The 16,410-nt window shown below is 42.2% G+C and overlaps 1 protein-coding gene across 2 annotated transcripts in view; it reads right to left on the reverse strand.

Moving 5' to 3' along the window:
• Positions 1-310: 310 nt before the first annotated feature.
• Positions 311-16,410, reverse strand: part of PTGIS (prostaglandin I2 synthase) — a 30,125-nt gene continuing 14,025 nt past the window's right edge. For both annotated transcript variants that reach the window (XM_090065318.1, XM_090065317.1), the window contains exons 6-10: positions 13,981-14,162; positions 7,840-8,008; positions 6,780-6,961; positions 2,997-3,148; positions 311-2,156 (exon numbers count right to left, since the gene is read on the reverse strand). In XM_090065318.1, coding sequence (XP_089921444.1) covers positions 2,009-2,156; positions 2,997-3,148; positions 6,780-6,961; positions 7,840-8,008; positions 13,981-14,162 — 833 coding nt within the window. In that variant the 3' untranslated portion in view covers positions 311-2,008. The remainder of the gene's footprint in view (positions 2,157-2,996; positions 3,149-6,779; positions 6,962-7,839; positions 8,009-13,980; positions 14,163-16,410) is intronic.

A 16,410-nucleotide genomic window follows, 5' to 3' on the forward strand; every position in this document is an offset into this window, starting at 1 on the left:
AACATGTAAATTATAAACTGTATCCTAATGTACTGCATATGTGTAAATGGGCTGAATCAAGCTAGCATAGGATACTGTCATTCTGGCATTTTCAAACCTTGAATGCAAGGCACTGTGACTTTAACATTCTTGTACCACAGTTTCTTTGTCTAACTAAAAGACTGCCTTGAACATGCTGTGTGGATCGTGTGCCTTCCTGGAGAGGTGTGTAAACATCTCTCTTCCTCCTGGTAAAATACACAAATCAATAATATCTGGTTTCTGAACTGAAAAATCTTATCACTGGCACAACATTCTGAAACCAGTCAAACAATGTCCATGTATTTTTATTTAACAAACAAAATTTAATCAAGTTTAATTTAAAATCGACCCAAAGAAAGGTTTCTTCTTTATTCTTTTACACAAATATTTTGGGAGAGGAACAGATGCAAATTAAGCAGATCCTATTTAGAAAATATCCCACAAATTCTATCATTATGCTCCAAATGTTCAAGACTGTAATGTGAGACTGAAGCTTCTAGTTGCTTAAATCACAAGTACTCTAACCCAGGCATCTTCTACTGGAATATGGATAACAGAATACGGCCAAATTCTCCGGTATGGGGCAGCAGCTTTGCACCAATGTGACAGAATGCAGCACACCCAACACCCACAGTGGGGAATCCTTTGTTGGCGCTGAGCCACTGTATAGACTCCTATATCAGCCCTCTGCCAAATCTCTCTTGCTTCTCCCTGCTGCCAACATAAATGGAAGAAAGGCAGCATGGAACAACAGTCTCTTGACAGCCTCAGTATCCACCAGCCTAAAGGCTGTTCTCATTGTATGCCTGATGGCCTAGCTACATACAATAACTGCAGAACTGGAGAGCTAAATGTAATGACACCTTTCAATACCCTCCCACTACTCTTCTCCTACCTACCTTCCAGGCCCTCCATCATCTGGGCTATAAATCTAGAATCTGGAATAGCTCTTTTCCTCCAGCAGCTCAGTTGATCAGTAAAAGTACCTTCTATTTAGTGATGCTGAGTCACTCAAAAGTATCTTCCTCTAGTTCTCTCTCATTATGTGGCTGTCAAGGAATACCAACCCTCTGCATGGACACCAGGGCTCAGCTACTCAGGAATAAAATCTAGGTCTCTGTAAACTTGAGCTCATATTTCTGCTGCCTATATTTAGTCACCCAGTACCCAAGGATTTGAATGAATGTACGAAGTTAATTGAGAGTTACACACTATAGAGTCTGACAGCTAGATTTTCCCTTAAAATTTGCTAAAAGTTCACTAAGAGTATCTAGTGTTTAATTACTAAAAATACTTTGCGGAGTGTTGTAGCTCTATTAGCTACAATCATGTGGCATTAAAGCTGTAGCCTCACAGCTACAAAGCCAGCAAAATGGAAGGTGCTAAATTTTATGTCATCATCCTAGTTCAGGGGTGGGCAATTATTTTGGCTAGCAGGCCACTTAATGAGTTTTGGTGAGCTGTTGAGGGCTGGGGGTGGTGGGAAGATGCCAACTGATCCTATCTGGCCCACCAGCCATTGCTGAGACCCTTAGGAGGAAGGGCTACACCCTGTTCTACTCATTCTGTTGCAGTCAGGACCAGGCTGGGCCATACAGTGTGCAGACTACCCCATCTCCCAGCATCCATTCCCCTAACCCAGCTTCATGTTGGTGCTGTGTAGTTGTGTCACTGCAGCCTCCGGCACCTGGGCCTGCATGGGAAGTCTGCAAGCTGCGCTGTCTGGCTCAGCCCCAGCTGCAGTGAAGAGATGCTGGGCACAGCCCTCCCTCCTCAGGCTCCCCGTGGCAGCCAGTGGGCCACATAGGATCATTTGGCTGGCTGGATATGGCCCACAGGCTGTATTTTACCCACCCTTGTCCTAGTTGCTACTATCCCCCCAGTCAAGTCTAAAGCTGAGATATAGAATTGGTTCAGTGGTAAGACAAAAGATACAGTTAAACACAGATGAGAACAACCGGATGACAGAAGAGAAGCCATTGCTCTTTCATGAAGCTTTCAACTTGTATCGAACCATGATATCACCTTCTGGCTGTAATATTCCAAAGCCATATCTTTCCTTGTCAAACTCTGGGATCCCTGAATTGGGATGTTTCAGTTCCAAGTCAAAACAGGATAACAGGAGGAAAACAAACCTTAAAAAAAGATTAAATGGTCAGATCAGCATCAGAGTATCCTTTGGTTTCTGTTCTAGAGGTCACAGTCTAAACTGCTTTTCAAGGCAGGATGATGTCTGGCTAAATAATCCCAGAAAAACTGTTCATCTAACACATCAAAGCCTCCAATGAAAGGAATTTTGTAACTTCTCTAGGCTGTATGATCCAGTGCCAAATTCTAACTGTGCAGTCTGATATAGTTCATGCCAAATGTGTCTCAGGCTGAAGTTTTTGGAAAACTTCAGGAAAAATGGTTCAAGCTGCTACTGAGAATCAGAGTAGGGAAAAATAGCACGTAATCCTGTGATTCAAGATTACATCACAAAGCCTGAGGGGACTGAATTAAAGTTGTACAGACAGTCTTATTTCTGGCATTTCCTAATTTTTGGATGCCTGACTCTGCAAACCTAACTAGTTTTTTTCATGCATTTTGTATGTGTAATGTAGATATATGAAATTGCAGCAATGACTATACAGCAGTCATGAGCTTGGGAGCATTTTCAGTATGGCACTATGTGACATAAATAACCTATTTACATAGTCTGGAGATCTGTCATCTTAGATGTTAAAAATACTACTTAAGTTAAAAATTAATTTCTAAAACAGTTTTGACTTACTGAAGGGTAGACACCAATTTTATGAATGGGTCTCAACATATTAACACAAACAAAATTCTACAGTCCGCAGGTAAATTTTGCATGTGGTGATTTTTAATACAAAACAAATTTTAATTTTCTATAATCTTCTAGGAGTTTATCATCATTAAAATTACAAATGGCCACGATAAAAACCATACTGTAGGCATTCTATGTTACTTACTGTTTGATGCTATTAATTGCATGGAACTTTCCAATACATGTATTAATTCCTGCTCCCCATGGCAAGTTATAATGTTTGAGTCTAGTCCCTCTTTTATAGAACTCTTTTTTCTCTGTGCCATCTGGATTGAGGAATCTGTCATATTTGAATTTCTGAAAAAGAATAAAGCAAATCCCCACCTACTGGTTATTGGACATGTTGCTAGAGCAGGTAGCTGTTTTTTAACACAGAAATGATTATTTGCTGTATATCTGTATTCTCCTGATATTAGCTAAACTTCTAGTTTAGAAAGAACATTGCAGACTCCTTATGTGCCTGTACGAAGATATTCTGAAGGGAGGCGGAGCCCAAAGTGTACACTATGGACATACTTCCTGAACAAGGATTGGAGAATATGGGTCAACATGGTTATATGCCATGGGAAAGAACAGAGAGGAATTTCTCTCATCTAGGGAGTCTTTTAGGAGGTTGAGGGGGCTCTCGTATTTTAAGGAAGCCTGCTATAGACAACAAAGGAAAAAGGAGAAGGGGTGTTGGCATGGAAGGTTACTATTATGAATCTTTAACCTCAAAATGTGTGCTCTCTGCCTTCAGCAATACAGTTTTAAGAGGCTATATTAACACAGTAAGAAATGGTTTCCTTTGTTTTCTCTCTTAATAAGTTAGACTCTGTATATCTTTGAATATAACGCAATTTGACCATTAATATTGAAGGGAACTAACATCAACTGTCCATCCATGAAGCCCCTGGAGGCCTGTTTTCCTAGTTAGTCTACTAAGTTGGCACAGCCAGGACATAAATTGGAGCTCCAAGGGACTTGAGCCCTCTTCCCTAAAAACAGCAAAATTTCATGACAGCATGTAGGAGAAGCCAAGACCCTAGGAACGTGGTTGCCTATCAAATAGACATACTCAAGAGTGTCCTCCATGCACCAGAAGAGAGTTAGCCATTATGAACCATGCAAAGAAACAGACAGCCATCAGTGACCACATCCAATAGTGAATATGAGGCTCTGTTTCCTACAGCAAGCACGCATTCCCCACTTCTTGCATTTGAAGTCATGCACATATCTGTCCTGCTCCAATGGTTGATTGCCTGCAGACAACTGTGAATACTGAGTATTTTCTAGGTCATTGGATAAAATACATACAGGGTGTATCTACACAAGATGCTTACTGCACAATAGCCTAATAACACTGCATGGTAGCCACCCGTAGTGCATTGTGCTTTAGTACTTCCAAAGGTAACTTCCATAGTACTTCCCTAACAACATTGCTGTAGATGCGCCCATACATTCATAGAGTTTAAGGCCAGGAGAGATCAGTTTAATCATTTATTCTATACAACACAGAGCACAGATCCTCTCCCACTAATTTCTTACATTAAGTCAATACAGGAAATCTTCACCTGATATAAACATTGGCTCCTGTTGACACTGGCTCCAACGGGACTGTGACAGCATTCACCAGCTGAGGATTTGCACTCTGGTTGAGCTAAACATCGCTTTTAAATACTTGCCTGGCATTCATTTATTATATTTCTAACTTGGATTTGTCTAGTTCAACTTTGAACCACTGGATTTCACTGCAGCCTTCAGAGCTACCCACAATCGCACATCTCTTCCTCCTGGAGGCACTTGTAAGCTCTGATCAAGTACAAAGCAACAACAAATCTGTGCAACCTGGGAAACATTCTTCAGCACCACCCACTTCATCAAAAGAAAAGCAGTTTCATTTTAGAATAAGGAAGGAACTATTGGTTAATGGGCCTAAACATTAAAAAAAACCATGCACAACTAACAGCTTGCCTTGCATAGTGCTGAGACGTCTTTGAACTGACAGTTCTGCAGACTGAAATCTTCAGTTTATCCACAAAACAAAAACTGCACTACAGCAACAGAGCAAATTTCCCTCCACTGCTCTAGCAAATGTACCTGTGCTGTCTATAAAGGAGACAGGCTTTGTTCGGTGCAGACAGTATATTTAATTTGTTTGTAGATGCAGGTGGCTCTACCAAACAACCAGTAAACTAACTCCACTGATATTTTTCATCGACTCCTTCCTTGGCATAATGGCCTTGGGTACACTCTTGCCTGCAATAATCTTAACCTCAGATTTCAATAAGCATGACCTCAAGATATCAAGATTTGTCCATTACCTACCCCAACTTTGAATCTCTTCTAGTTGTAAAACTATAGCACTAGGAACTGCACAATTTGTCAAAGAGCCAGTTATGACAAAAGGTGTTGAGTTGTTGTTGTCATCAAGAAAGGAGTTGTGACTAGTGTGAAAAATGAGTCAATTTTCTCTCTTTTTGCTTGAGGATTTTTTTCTTTTAAAACTAACCTGTTATCAGGTTTTGCTGAGTTAAACTAACATTTAGATTCTGCATAAACCATCTCTGACTGGAGCACAGTAATTTAACCAGTTATTACTGAGTCTCTTGGCTTATAAACTGAATTTATCAGAATTTACGTTATTTCAAGGCTGGTATCATTTCTGGCATTTTGGCCCGTGGCAGGTTCCATGGAGAGGAAGCAAAACCAGCTTGTTTCTTTGTTACAAAATTAGCAGGGGGGACTACGGGGGTAACAGATGTTTCTATATTTAAGCACTATATCAAGTTGTTATAGCAACTGAAAAATGGAATTCCAGTCACCATAACAAGTTAGTGTTCCTCCTCACACACCATTGTTTCCACATTTTCATGTTTAGAGCTCAAGTTTGCATATGTTCCCAGCTTTTCCCAAAACACTGATTCTGGAGGACAAAAAGAGAAAAAGCGCCTCTCGTTAGAAAAGTGTTCCTTGAAAAATATCACTTAACAAGGAGAAGCAGATGAAAGGAACATGGGATAAAATGTTCTCATAAATCAAAGCTGTGTTTATTAAAAGAGAATCCACAAAATCCTTCACACTGCTCCAAACATTGGATGCTAATTCCAGCTGGGGGAAACCATGTGCTGTTAGTATCTGGTGGCCACTCGGTGACCAGCTGCTTAGCCCCACTGCACAGAAGACACAGGAACCACTACAGCAGATGCAGCTCGCTGGCTGCCACAGCAGAGAGGCTACTGCCTCAACAGCTCATGGGGAGTGAACTCCCTAGGCTTCATCATGCCTATTAGTGGGCCTTAGGAGGTCAACCCTAAGTCACATTTGCAGGATATAAAGTCAGCCTACTGCTGCCAATGCTACATTTGTCCCATTTGACTGGTAGATCATAGATTTCTATCTATTTAGCTCTCTCCACAGTAACCCAGGCTATAGATTTGTCCAGACAAAACCTCACATGAAAATTTGAAGATTCATAGCTTGCTTCTGGTTATATAAAAAAATTCCAAGTTTCCAAACTTATGGTTGTTTGAAGAGTCCACCTAATTTAAGCAATCTATATGCTCACTTAATATTTTGTTTTAATTCTTAAGTGTCTAACATGAAGGTAGTGTTCTCTCTTTTCCTGATATGAGTGCACCTCTTGGATAAATATTTATGCAGGTGTCTGGAGCCTTTCATGGGAACAGACTAGAAGGGACCAGCTGTGTGGGGTCAAGTCCAGTCCCCTGCCATCATCATCAACCAGATTATAACAGGACAAGCTTGAAGCAGCATCAGCTGTAACTGGCATGTGAAAGAAGCCAAATCTAGGTTCAAGAATAGTTAATACAGTATCATATTTTCTATTCAATAGTTTTCTATTCAATAAACCAGTGCAGTATGCACTATGAGGAGGAAGAGCAAGGAAGGGTGTCATGAGAATTAAGACTCAGAAAGAAAACATTACCTCAGGGTCTTCATAGATATCTGCATCCATCTGGGGGCTTACATATGGAAAAAGGCAGAGCCTATCTCCCTTTCTCAGACTGTACTCCCTGCCATCTGCCAATCTCAGAGATGCATCTTCAAGGACTTCTCTGGTGATAAAAGGGGCTGCTGTCAAACGCAGGGTTTCTTTCAATACACTGTCTGCGCAAAAGGAAAACCAAGCAGAGAATTACTGCATCCAGTGAACAGAAGTGAGCAATCTGCAAACTGTTCACTTTGCACTGGTGCATAATGGATGTAACTGTTCCCTTCCAGACAAAGTAAATTGCTAAGCAGAGTTCTACCATGTAACATGCTATCAAATGGTATTTACACCTTGGAGGGCTTCACATTTCCTGCGTTTCCAGGCACCCTGGACTAGGAGAGACAATGCAAGCTGTAGCCATGTCTTCAAGGATTTTCCCTGATATTCTCCTCCAAGAATGAGTGAAAGGGGCAAGTAATTTGTTACTGAAGAGTGAGATTTCTAATGACAGGTCAACTGCATATGATCAAACTTAAAAAAAAATCCTTTTCATCATATTCAAAATCCAAGTTCAGCTATGTAGCAGTCCCAGACAATACATGTTATGGCACAGGAGAAAATAGTCCAATTGCCATAACTGTGTGTTGTGCCAGCCTTGATTCTGACCCCCTGCCTCTGGAAACCCCAGCTTCACTCTAGGAAGCCAACAGTTTCTCATGATGTACACAATGCACAGGAAGTTCGCAACTGCTGGGTGCTGCCAGGGCAGAGAGTCCCCTCAGGTACAGAACTCCCAGGCCCGGTTGTGCATAGGAGCCCAGACAGCTGATGTGTAGAGAGAGCTCATGAGTAAACACAGTTGTTGCCCAGGCAAATTAGGGGTGTGACTGGAGGTACATTTTGCACGTACAATCATTGCCTTAAAAAAACCTCGTAGATAGGAAAAAAAACTACGTTACCAAAGATTTTTAACTGTTATGTACAGTTATGTGATGGTAAGTGCTGTAAGTCAAATGCTGTAGTCCATCGACATCCACAAAAGAAGAGCACTAACCAAAAACAGGGGTGTTGTCCAGCATCTCTTGGCTAATGCCATGCATCTGTTTCACTGTTTGTCCTCTGTGTCCAAGTACTTTTTCAAATTCACCTTGAACTGCTGCCATGGCTGCAGGATGGTTTAGAAGAAATAGGAGAAGCCAGAAAACCGCAGGGCCTGCATTCCCCTAAAAATAAAGCACCCAAAAGGAATCAGAGTTATTAAAATTGTAAAGCAGGTGAATTTGAACCAACAGGACTTCCATTATATTGCAAAAGGCACAAGTCAATGTCAATTCAATTTTCATTACAAATTCCTTTTAGTCAATAAATGAAAAGTTTAGGCTGGCAGCTCAGTCTATTAACACAAAACGGTTCTTGAAGGACTGACTTTAAAGGACAATAAATATCTTTCAGGCATCCTGTGCATTATTAATGGTAGTATTCCCAGAACTAAGTGGCATAAACTTGAAAGATCTGACAACTCTGCCGTTAACAAGGGCAAGAAAAGAAGAAGCCTAGAAAGCTAAGAAAAGAAGCTTGGCAGGTCTTCTGCCGTCATCTAGGAAGCCCACTCGAGCAGGAACAGAAAGTTGAGGCACACAATGTAGAAATCCAGTGCTAGTTTCAAAACAACGGCACACTTTTGCAAACAGTAACAGGCAAACCTTAATCAATAATGTTTAAGTTACTTCACAGAAAAAAATTGCATACTACTTTTATGAGCATGCAATCCATGTGGGAAAAATTTACCTCCACCTGGGAAAATTCTGTGATGAAGATCCTGTCTCACCAGTAGTAATACTATAGTATATACAGTATACCGAAATGACTCACTTCAGCCCTCTACAGAGAGTCTGCCCAAAGCTTACACACCAGTTAAATGCCATACAAGCTCTTTTGGTTAGAGTTACTGCCATTGCCAGTCTGGTGCATACCTCAGTAAGTTTTACTGGATATAAATCCACCTGATTCAAAAAAGTTGTCATTAGAAGAGGACTGTGATTTGGTCAGTTACTATTTTTATTTGCCAACCCTTAAACTACCAGCATACACAAATGATATTACCTGCCAAACACGTTATAAGCATGCAGCCCTCTCCAGCACAGCCAACTTATGTGGCTGAACCATGAATTTTACAATACTGAGTGCTTATCTTCGAATGCCAGATCTTGGAGTCACGTGGTTAAATAAAACAGCTTACACTTTTTAAAAGTAAGTATCTAGTTTTCATGGCAAATAAAAAGGACTAAAAATTCCCATGATTTTAAAAACAAACTCACAATTTAGTGGCTGGATGATTTTTGAATGCTTAAGGTTTGTAATACTGCTTTTTCTGTCCCCTAGATTGTAAAGTACACATTTCTTGGGGTAAAGAATGGCTTTTTGTTGTGTTTGTCCAGCACAGGCATCTTAGCCTATGACTTATCTTTCTATGCAATACCACAATACAAACAATAATAATAATAACAATATAGCCACTGTTAAGTGAGAGCTCATTTGTAGTGACATAATAGTCCCAGAGTATGGGAGGAAATGTGCCCCCATGTCAAACTAGTAGAGAGAAATATTTGATGGGCCAGCACTGTATATTTTTGTTCTTGTTAAAAAAAAAAATTGTGATGATTAAGTAAAAAGCAAAGGTGCATTTCTGTCAATACAGAGTGCATCTACAGTACATTAAATCTAAGTAATTTAAAGGGTAAAGTGTATCACATAAATAATTCATTCCCTTTTTGGTAAGCATGATACCATTTTTGCTGCCTAAATTTTCAAGGAGGGTTGCTTTTTAATTAAAATGCAGGCATTTATAAATGCACATGAACATTTAATTATTCATGTTGGAACTAAACAGAATTAGACACACATTAGAAAGAATAAAGTATCTTTCATCTTCCTGTAGATTACATTCCAGAAAACTACAGTAGCTGTGAATGACCTAAGTTTGCCTTGTGATGAAAGAGAGTTTCAGTCCACTGCACAGTGCAGTGTCATTTGAGGAAGATTCATTTGCTGGTGTCAGACCAAAAAAGAACAAAGCACTGAAAAATCAAGTCAATGTTGAACCTTTTGCAGTTCCTGTCTTAATGCAAATGCCTTTGCAGCAATTATATATACTACTGAGGCAGATAATAACAGTTCAAATATATTTCAAAAGGTTACAAGCAACTGTTCTCTTCCTAACACACTGGCAATACCACCACGGAGGGTCCTCACCCCAACCCCCCTGATGTCAATGGGCTTCTCTCCACAGGCTCCATCGGGGTTGGGATGTGGCTCTAATGGGTATAATATCAGTGTACTAGGCAGTGAAACTGAATATTGCAAAGTAAAGAAAACCAGAATTACCTATTTGTGCTTTTGAAGATTTCACCCCTCAAGCTGTTTTTCTTAAAGACTGAGCCCTGCTTTATCTCTCAGATAAACTATGCAGTTCGGAATGAAAACCTAGGCTTCTTTCAGGATAAATATTATATTTACTCGAATATAAGCTGAACCTAAATATAAGATACTTACAGCACAGTAAATTTAAGCCAGTATAAATGCACATGTAGACACTCCCACGATGCATTTTTTTTTTATTTGTAAATATATTGCATTATTTCTACCAAAACTGTTCTGTGGCCACTATGTCTCACTGACAGTCCAAGTCACATCACTGGCATTATATCATACACTTTCCCAACACAATATCTGCACTGCACACCTGTGTTCCCATGCAACCATCACCCTCAGCCTTGCCTTCTCACAAAGACATGCAATCTTTCCATATACCCTTAACTTATCCCATGCCCCCTCTATACATGATATTAGTCCAAAGCCAAAAGGTTCACAATTTGCCATGTATTTCACTGGGCTGGGCCCAGCAGAGTCAATAGTGTTCCAAGTTATAGTAACCCTGTAGATTGGCACTGATCAGTATCTGTGTACATTCCAGATATCCCCCACAAAGGATCCATGTGCTAGTTAACCACACACTCACAACTGGAACTGGATGGTCTTGTCATGAGTCCTGGGATCCTCCAAAAATTTATATGCAGGTGAAGTGTAGGACAACCCGGCCCACCTCCACCTCGATTAGGGTGGGGGCCACACTAGTCATATACAACAGGCCAAAGAGAGGATAACAGAGGGATTCTGAGTGAATTGTTCGGGGCCCTGTTTGGTGATATTTGCCAGACATTTAAGACTGGTGAAGAAACAGAAATCATTTGAAACGGGAAAGATACAACTCAGCTGTGGGAGTGAAGAGGAAGTTGAAATGTATCCAATGTAGTGGTTCACCATGACTTGAAAGAGCCAGCACTGAGAAGGACAGAACACAATGGGCATTACATCTTATCAAGACAGCCTGCACTGGCCTATGCCTTTTGGCTAGATCAAGCACTTCTGGCCCCCAAAGGGAGAATGTAAAGGCTAATTATAGTCTTCCTGGTACCAGCCTGGCATTGTAGTACCTCCATGCTCGATGCTGCTTCCTGTGGAGGGTACCATCTGCATATTTTTTTAAGGGGCGATTGGGGGAAGGTTTCCATCAGCATCTTGGCCTTTTGGCTAAGATAAAGCATTTTTGGCTGGAAGGAGAGGGTGTCAGGGCTGACTCTGGCCCCCCTGGGGCCAGCCTGATATTCCAGTACCTCCAAGCCCAATGCTAGGTCTCTGTGCAGAGAACACCTACCTGCCTTTTTTTTTCAAAAAGGTCCCCCAAAAGAAAGAGGTTCCCATCAGTATGTTTGTCTAATATTGGCCACGTGTTTTATAGTCATGCTCACTGTTGGTTGTATTTAATCAACTTCATAGTTAGCTTCTCTTACAGAGCTCATGCTGCTTTTGGCAACAGTTTAATGATAAATGACGTGTTTAATGAGATTTCCTTGTATGCAAATGTAAGATGATAGGCTTTAGGAAAAGCTTGGTCAGTATTAAGCAATAAAGCTGCAATAACCAGAAATAAAAGAGAAGCAATGTTGTAATGGATTTTTGTAGCCACAGATTATCCAATATACAAATATAGAGCCTGATCCAAGGAGGCTTTCATGGACTTCAATGGGTTTTTGATGATACCCCATACAATAAACCAGTTCAATAAGCTGAGATACTTGAGGACTGTATATACCATAGAATATTAACAACATCTAGTTCTTATATAGTGCTTTTCCACAGTAAAAACAAAGCAGGGCTACAGACAGAAGAGGTGACTCACTGAAGGGCCAGGTCAGTGACAGAGCCAGGAACAGAACCCAGTGGGCAAGTCTACATGTGCAATTAATGCACATTAAACAGAGCCCCCGCATATATCTGAACATGCACCTGTCAGAAGCAAATTTGCTCCTGACAGAAGCAGTTCAGTCTGGGGCTGATGCCCCACGCAGCAGCTAGGGGGAGCTCCAGCTTTGGGCTGGCAGAGAGCACAGAGGCTGGTCTTGATCTCCACAGGGCTGGGAATTACCAGTCAGCTGCCTCCCAGCCCCATGGAGTTGAAGACTGCCTCAATCTCCACAGGACTGGGAGGCAATGTCCTCCAAAGCTGGGACAATTCACCCCACCGTATGGCCCCCTGCTGTGTAGGCTGACCAGGAGCAATTTGCTCCCAGTCAGCATCTACACATGCACTTTGATACTTTAGTTTAATGTGCTGATTTCTAGTACCTGTACCTACAAGTACTAGAAAATGGCACATTAGACTAACCTACCAGGCAGTAATTGCTGCACATGTGTAGATGGTGATGCTGTACTGCACATTAGATTAGTCTACTGCACAGTAAAGCATCTCATGTACACCCAGTCTGATTAAGTCCCAGGCCAGTACTCTCACTTACTGCTTACAGACAATGGGTCTGACCCTCCACTTTCCATCAATTTTGCACCACTATAATTGCACTGATGTCAACATTTTAAAAAAAAACACAGTCTCTTATTTTGAATGCTCAGCTTAAAGAAAACATTAGTCCAGTGCCTGTAAAATTAGATGACTGCTTTCAAGTACTTACCTGTGCCTGTTTTGATATAACTTCTTGTTAAGAACAGTGAGAGTTTTACTCATCATTCTTCCATTTGTTTTGAAGCCAGGCTCCTATCTATAGGGTTTTTTTGCTTATGTCACAGACAAGAAACTGACTTTCTAGAAGGCCTGAAACTACAGCTGTTTAGAAAATGTCTCTGCTCAGGATGTCAAATGTGATAAAATGCAAACTGAAAACACCTGGAGACAGACTGTCATCTGTGATCTGTGCCAGAGACTACATGTTACTTCTCCTGGGAGAGTAGCACCTTGGGCAAGGACATAAATGCTTTCAAAAGTAAGTCAGACACCACCCCCCAGTGGTAATCACATTTGTGTATCTGACTAGTTAGGTGCATAAGAAAAGGTTTACATATATAGCCAAGGGGAACCTTTGCTCCTACATGTGAACAGTGACTAGAGTTGCCAACTCTGAAAATTTTGTTGTGCATTTCACAATATTTGACTGATTTCTAGAAGTTCCAGCTTCAGGATGCAGTGCATTATGTAAGAACTTCCACTTTCCCTTTAAGAGAAGCAAATTTCCTAGCCTTATGCCCAAAGAGAAAAACTTGAAAATGTGACCTCTAAAGGCTCAAATCAGGTACCCAACATTATATTATTATTTGTTCATTATTTTCCAACAATCTTTTGATTTCAGAACTGTGACTCAACATTTTGGGATATTTGGGCTATCGTTGTGAGTATTGGGTATGTACATACATACGTACACATTTTGAATGCTATTGCTTACACATAGCGAGAGACAGCAGCTCAGCTACTTAAAACTGACATAGCTCTACTGGCTTCAAATGTATAACAAGTGAGGAACTACTCCAACAAATTCACTTTCACAGAATGACCTATGACTGATTTGTATCGCTTGTCTCAGTTCACACCAATTATAATATCCAAAAATCCTTTAAAAAAACCAAGAAAATTCAAAGTTTTTGCATTGCTTTCTTGCATTGTTATGTTAAGTCAATGTTATTTTTCCCATGCTGGTACAAATTGTTTCTTATTTTCCAATAGTATCATAATTTCTCCAGTGGATTCAGGATATATTGATTCTATATTGATTCTAATGGAGCTCTGCTTTTTCCACCCTCCTCTCTTGCCAAAAGATTTCTCTCACCAAAAGACCCAATGCAGTTTTACCTGTGTGACCCAGAGTTGCAGCAGCATGGCTCTGGACTGCATATCCTCATCTACTCCAAGTTCCTCTAGGTGCTTCTTGTAGCTCTCTAGCCAAGAGCTTTTGTTTGCTTTGCAATTCAGTCTTTCTACTGACAGAAGTTTCCAGAGACGCTCCTTGATTCTGGCTACTTCCTTCTGTTCCACTTCACACAAAAAGCAGAAATTTGGTTACTCAATATGGGAGAGAACGAGAGAGAAAAAAACTGCCACTGATTTGTTTTAGCAGCTCTTGGCTTAATATGTGAACTATAGAGCAAAGTGAAGATGTAACCGTAGACAGGTAAACATACCCATCCTGGTTCAAACCCAACCAATACCCAACTAGTACATAGTCTGAAGATACAGGACTGCAGGCTTCAGCCTACACTATAAACCCAAATGCATCCCCAGGACATCTTGTATTTATTCGCCCTCTGGTTGTTAGCTTCTGCTGAAGCCCAAGCCACCACATTTGCCTATTCTGTCATCCTGTGCTAGAGAGATCCTGTACTAACAGGGTCTGTGTCTCTGGGCTACAGTCACACCTTCATACCCTGAGTGATAAGAACACAGAAAACTTAAAGCTTTCCCAATGGTGCCATCTACTGCCCATAAGTGCTCTGCCAGATCTGGTCCAATGTGAACACTAGGACGGTCATGCTCAGAGATCACTTACAAACCATATGCTCAATGTCTCTGTACTTTCCAGAGCAATGCTCCTCCCCTTTGTCCTAAACAGTGAGTCTCCATAACTGTGGCAGAGGTTACAAGCAAATTCTCAGAAGGCAACAAAGAAGGAAGAATTAGACCCCTCTGTCGTCAGACATACTGTAGCCCATGGGTTATGCCAAAAAATTCTCATTTTTGTCCTTGCCTCTATTGGGAAAGTAAATTATATTCAGAAACACAGTCAATCAGCATGGTAATAAGCAATGCTCCCTCTAAGGAGTAGCAGTCCATGAGCACAGCGCTTCAGTCTGTTAGTGCGCCATTTCAGTCCTGCCTCCCCCTCTCGGTGCAGCATGAGACACTTACCAAAGTTAAACTCCTCACTCCTCACCCAGGGCAGGCAGCAAGGGCTGGGGCCTGGGGGTGAGGGGCCTGGTGCAGGCTCCACCAGCTCCGGAGAACTGCTTCACTCCCCCACATCACCTCGGGGAGCGAGGAGTCACGTAGTGTCAGGGTTGGGGAGTGGAGCAGTTCACCTGAAGCTGGCAGAGCCTCATCTCAGGGCAGGCAGCAGCTTCTCCCTGAGATGAGGCAAAGCAGGGATGGAGGCTGGTGTGGGCTGTGCTGGCTCCAGGGAATTGCTCCACACCCCAGCCCTGAGCCCACATGTCTCCTCACTCCCTGAGGCCATATGGGGGAGCAGAGCAGTTCCCCGGAGCCAGCGGGGCCCACACCAGGCCCCAGCCCCCATCCCCACACCCGCAAGGAGCTTACCTTCAGTAAGTGTCCCATGCTGCAGCCCAGCTCCTCTCCCAGCACGTGTGCAGTCTTAAAAAGTTTGTGCATGGCAAAACTTTTACTTTGTGCATGGCCACGCACGCGCGCACCTTAGAGGGAACCTTGCAATAAGCCCCATACAGTCATACTCAATACACTTCCTATTTGGAAAGCAAGCATTGACCACATCCAGCTAATACATTTCTTGACAAACCCTTGACATTTCTTGACAAATCTGATATAACCATGCTGATATTCCAGTGAGCCTGGCACTCACTTGTCCAGCGGGCAGCCCTAGTAAGCAGTTTTCATGAAAGAGACCTGTGGAGACTTTTGCCCCTTTCTACAGAGGCCAGGATACAGAGACACAGCACAGCTCTTTCTGACCATGACATGTGACACACCATGCCATGTTACAGGATTCAAAGCCTTTTCCCTTCTCCCATCCCATGTTCCACAGCAGCCAATACAGGGTCAGGGCAGATTCCTTCAGGTGGCACACAAGGGGCAGTAAAAGGCAGTCCAGGGGAGAGAGACTTAACGGTGGGAGTCTACTATAGACCTCCCAACCAGGGAGAAGAGCTCGACCTGGAATTCTTAGGTCAGCTTACAGAGGCAGTGAGGGCTAAGGATGTGGTCATCATGGGGGACCTGAACTTCCCAGACATCTGCTGGGAGGAGCAGTCAGCCAAGTCTGATCGCTCACGTCGGTTCTTAGCCAGACTGCAGGACCTCCATCTAACCCAGGAGGTGCACAGTCCCACCAGGGGAGACGCCTTGTTGGACCTAGTGCTGGCCACGGGTGATGACCTGGTGAGGGGGCTGCGGGTGATGGGCCACCTGGGAGACAGTGATCATCGCTTGCTGGAATTCACCATCCAGCGTAAGGTGGCAAAGGGCTGCAGCAAGGCAACAGCCCTAGACTTTAGGAGGGCTGACTTCAACAAGCTAAGGAGGATAGTTGGG

The sequence above is a fragment of the Crocodylus siamensis genome, chromosome 10 (assembly GCF_052110815.1).
Source record: "Crocodylus siamensis isolate JL-2025a chromosome 10, ASM5211081v1, whole genome shotgun sequence".
Classification (NCBI taxonomy): domain Eukaryota; kingdom Metazoa; phylum Chordata; order Crocodylia; family Crocodylidae; genus Crocodylus; species Crocodylus siamensis.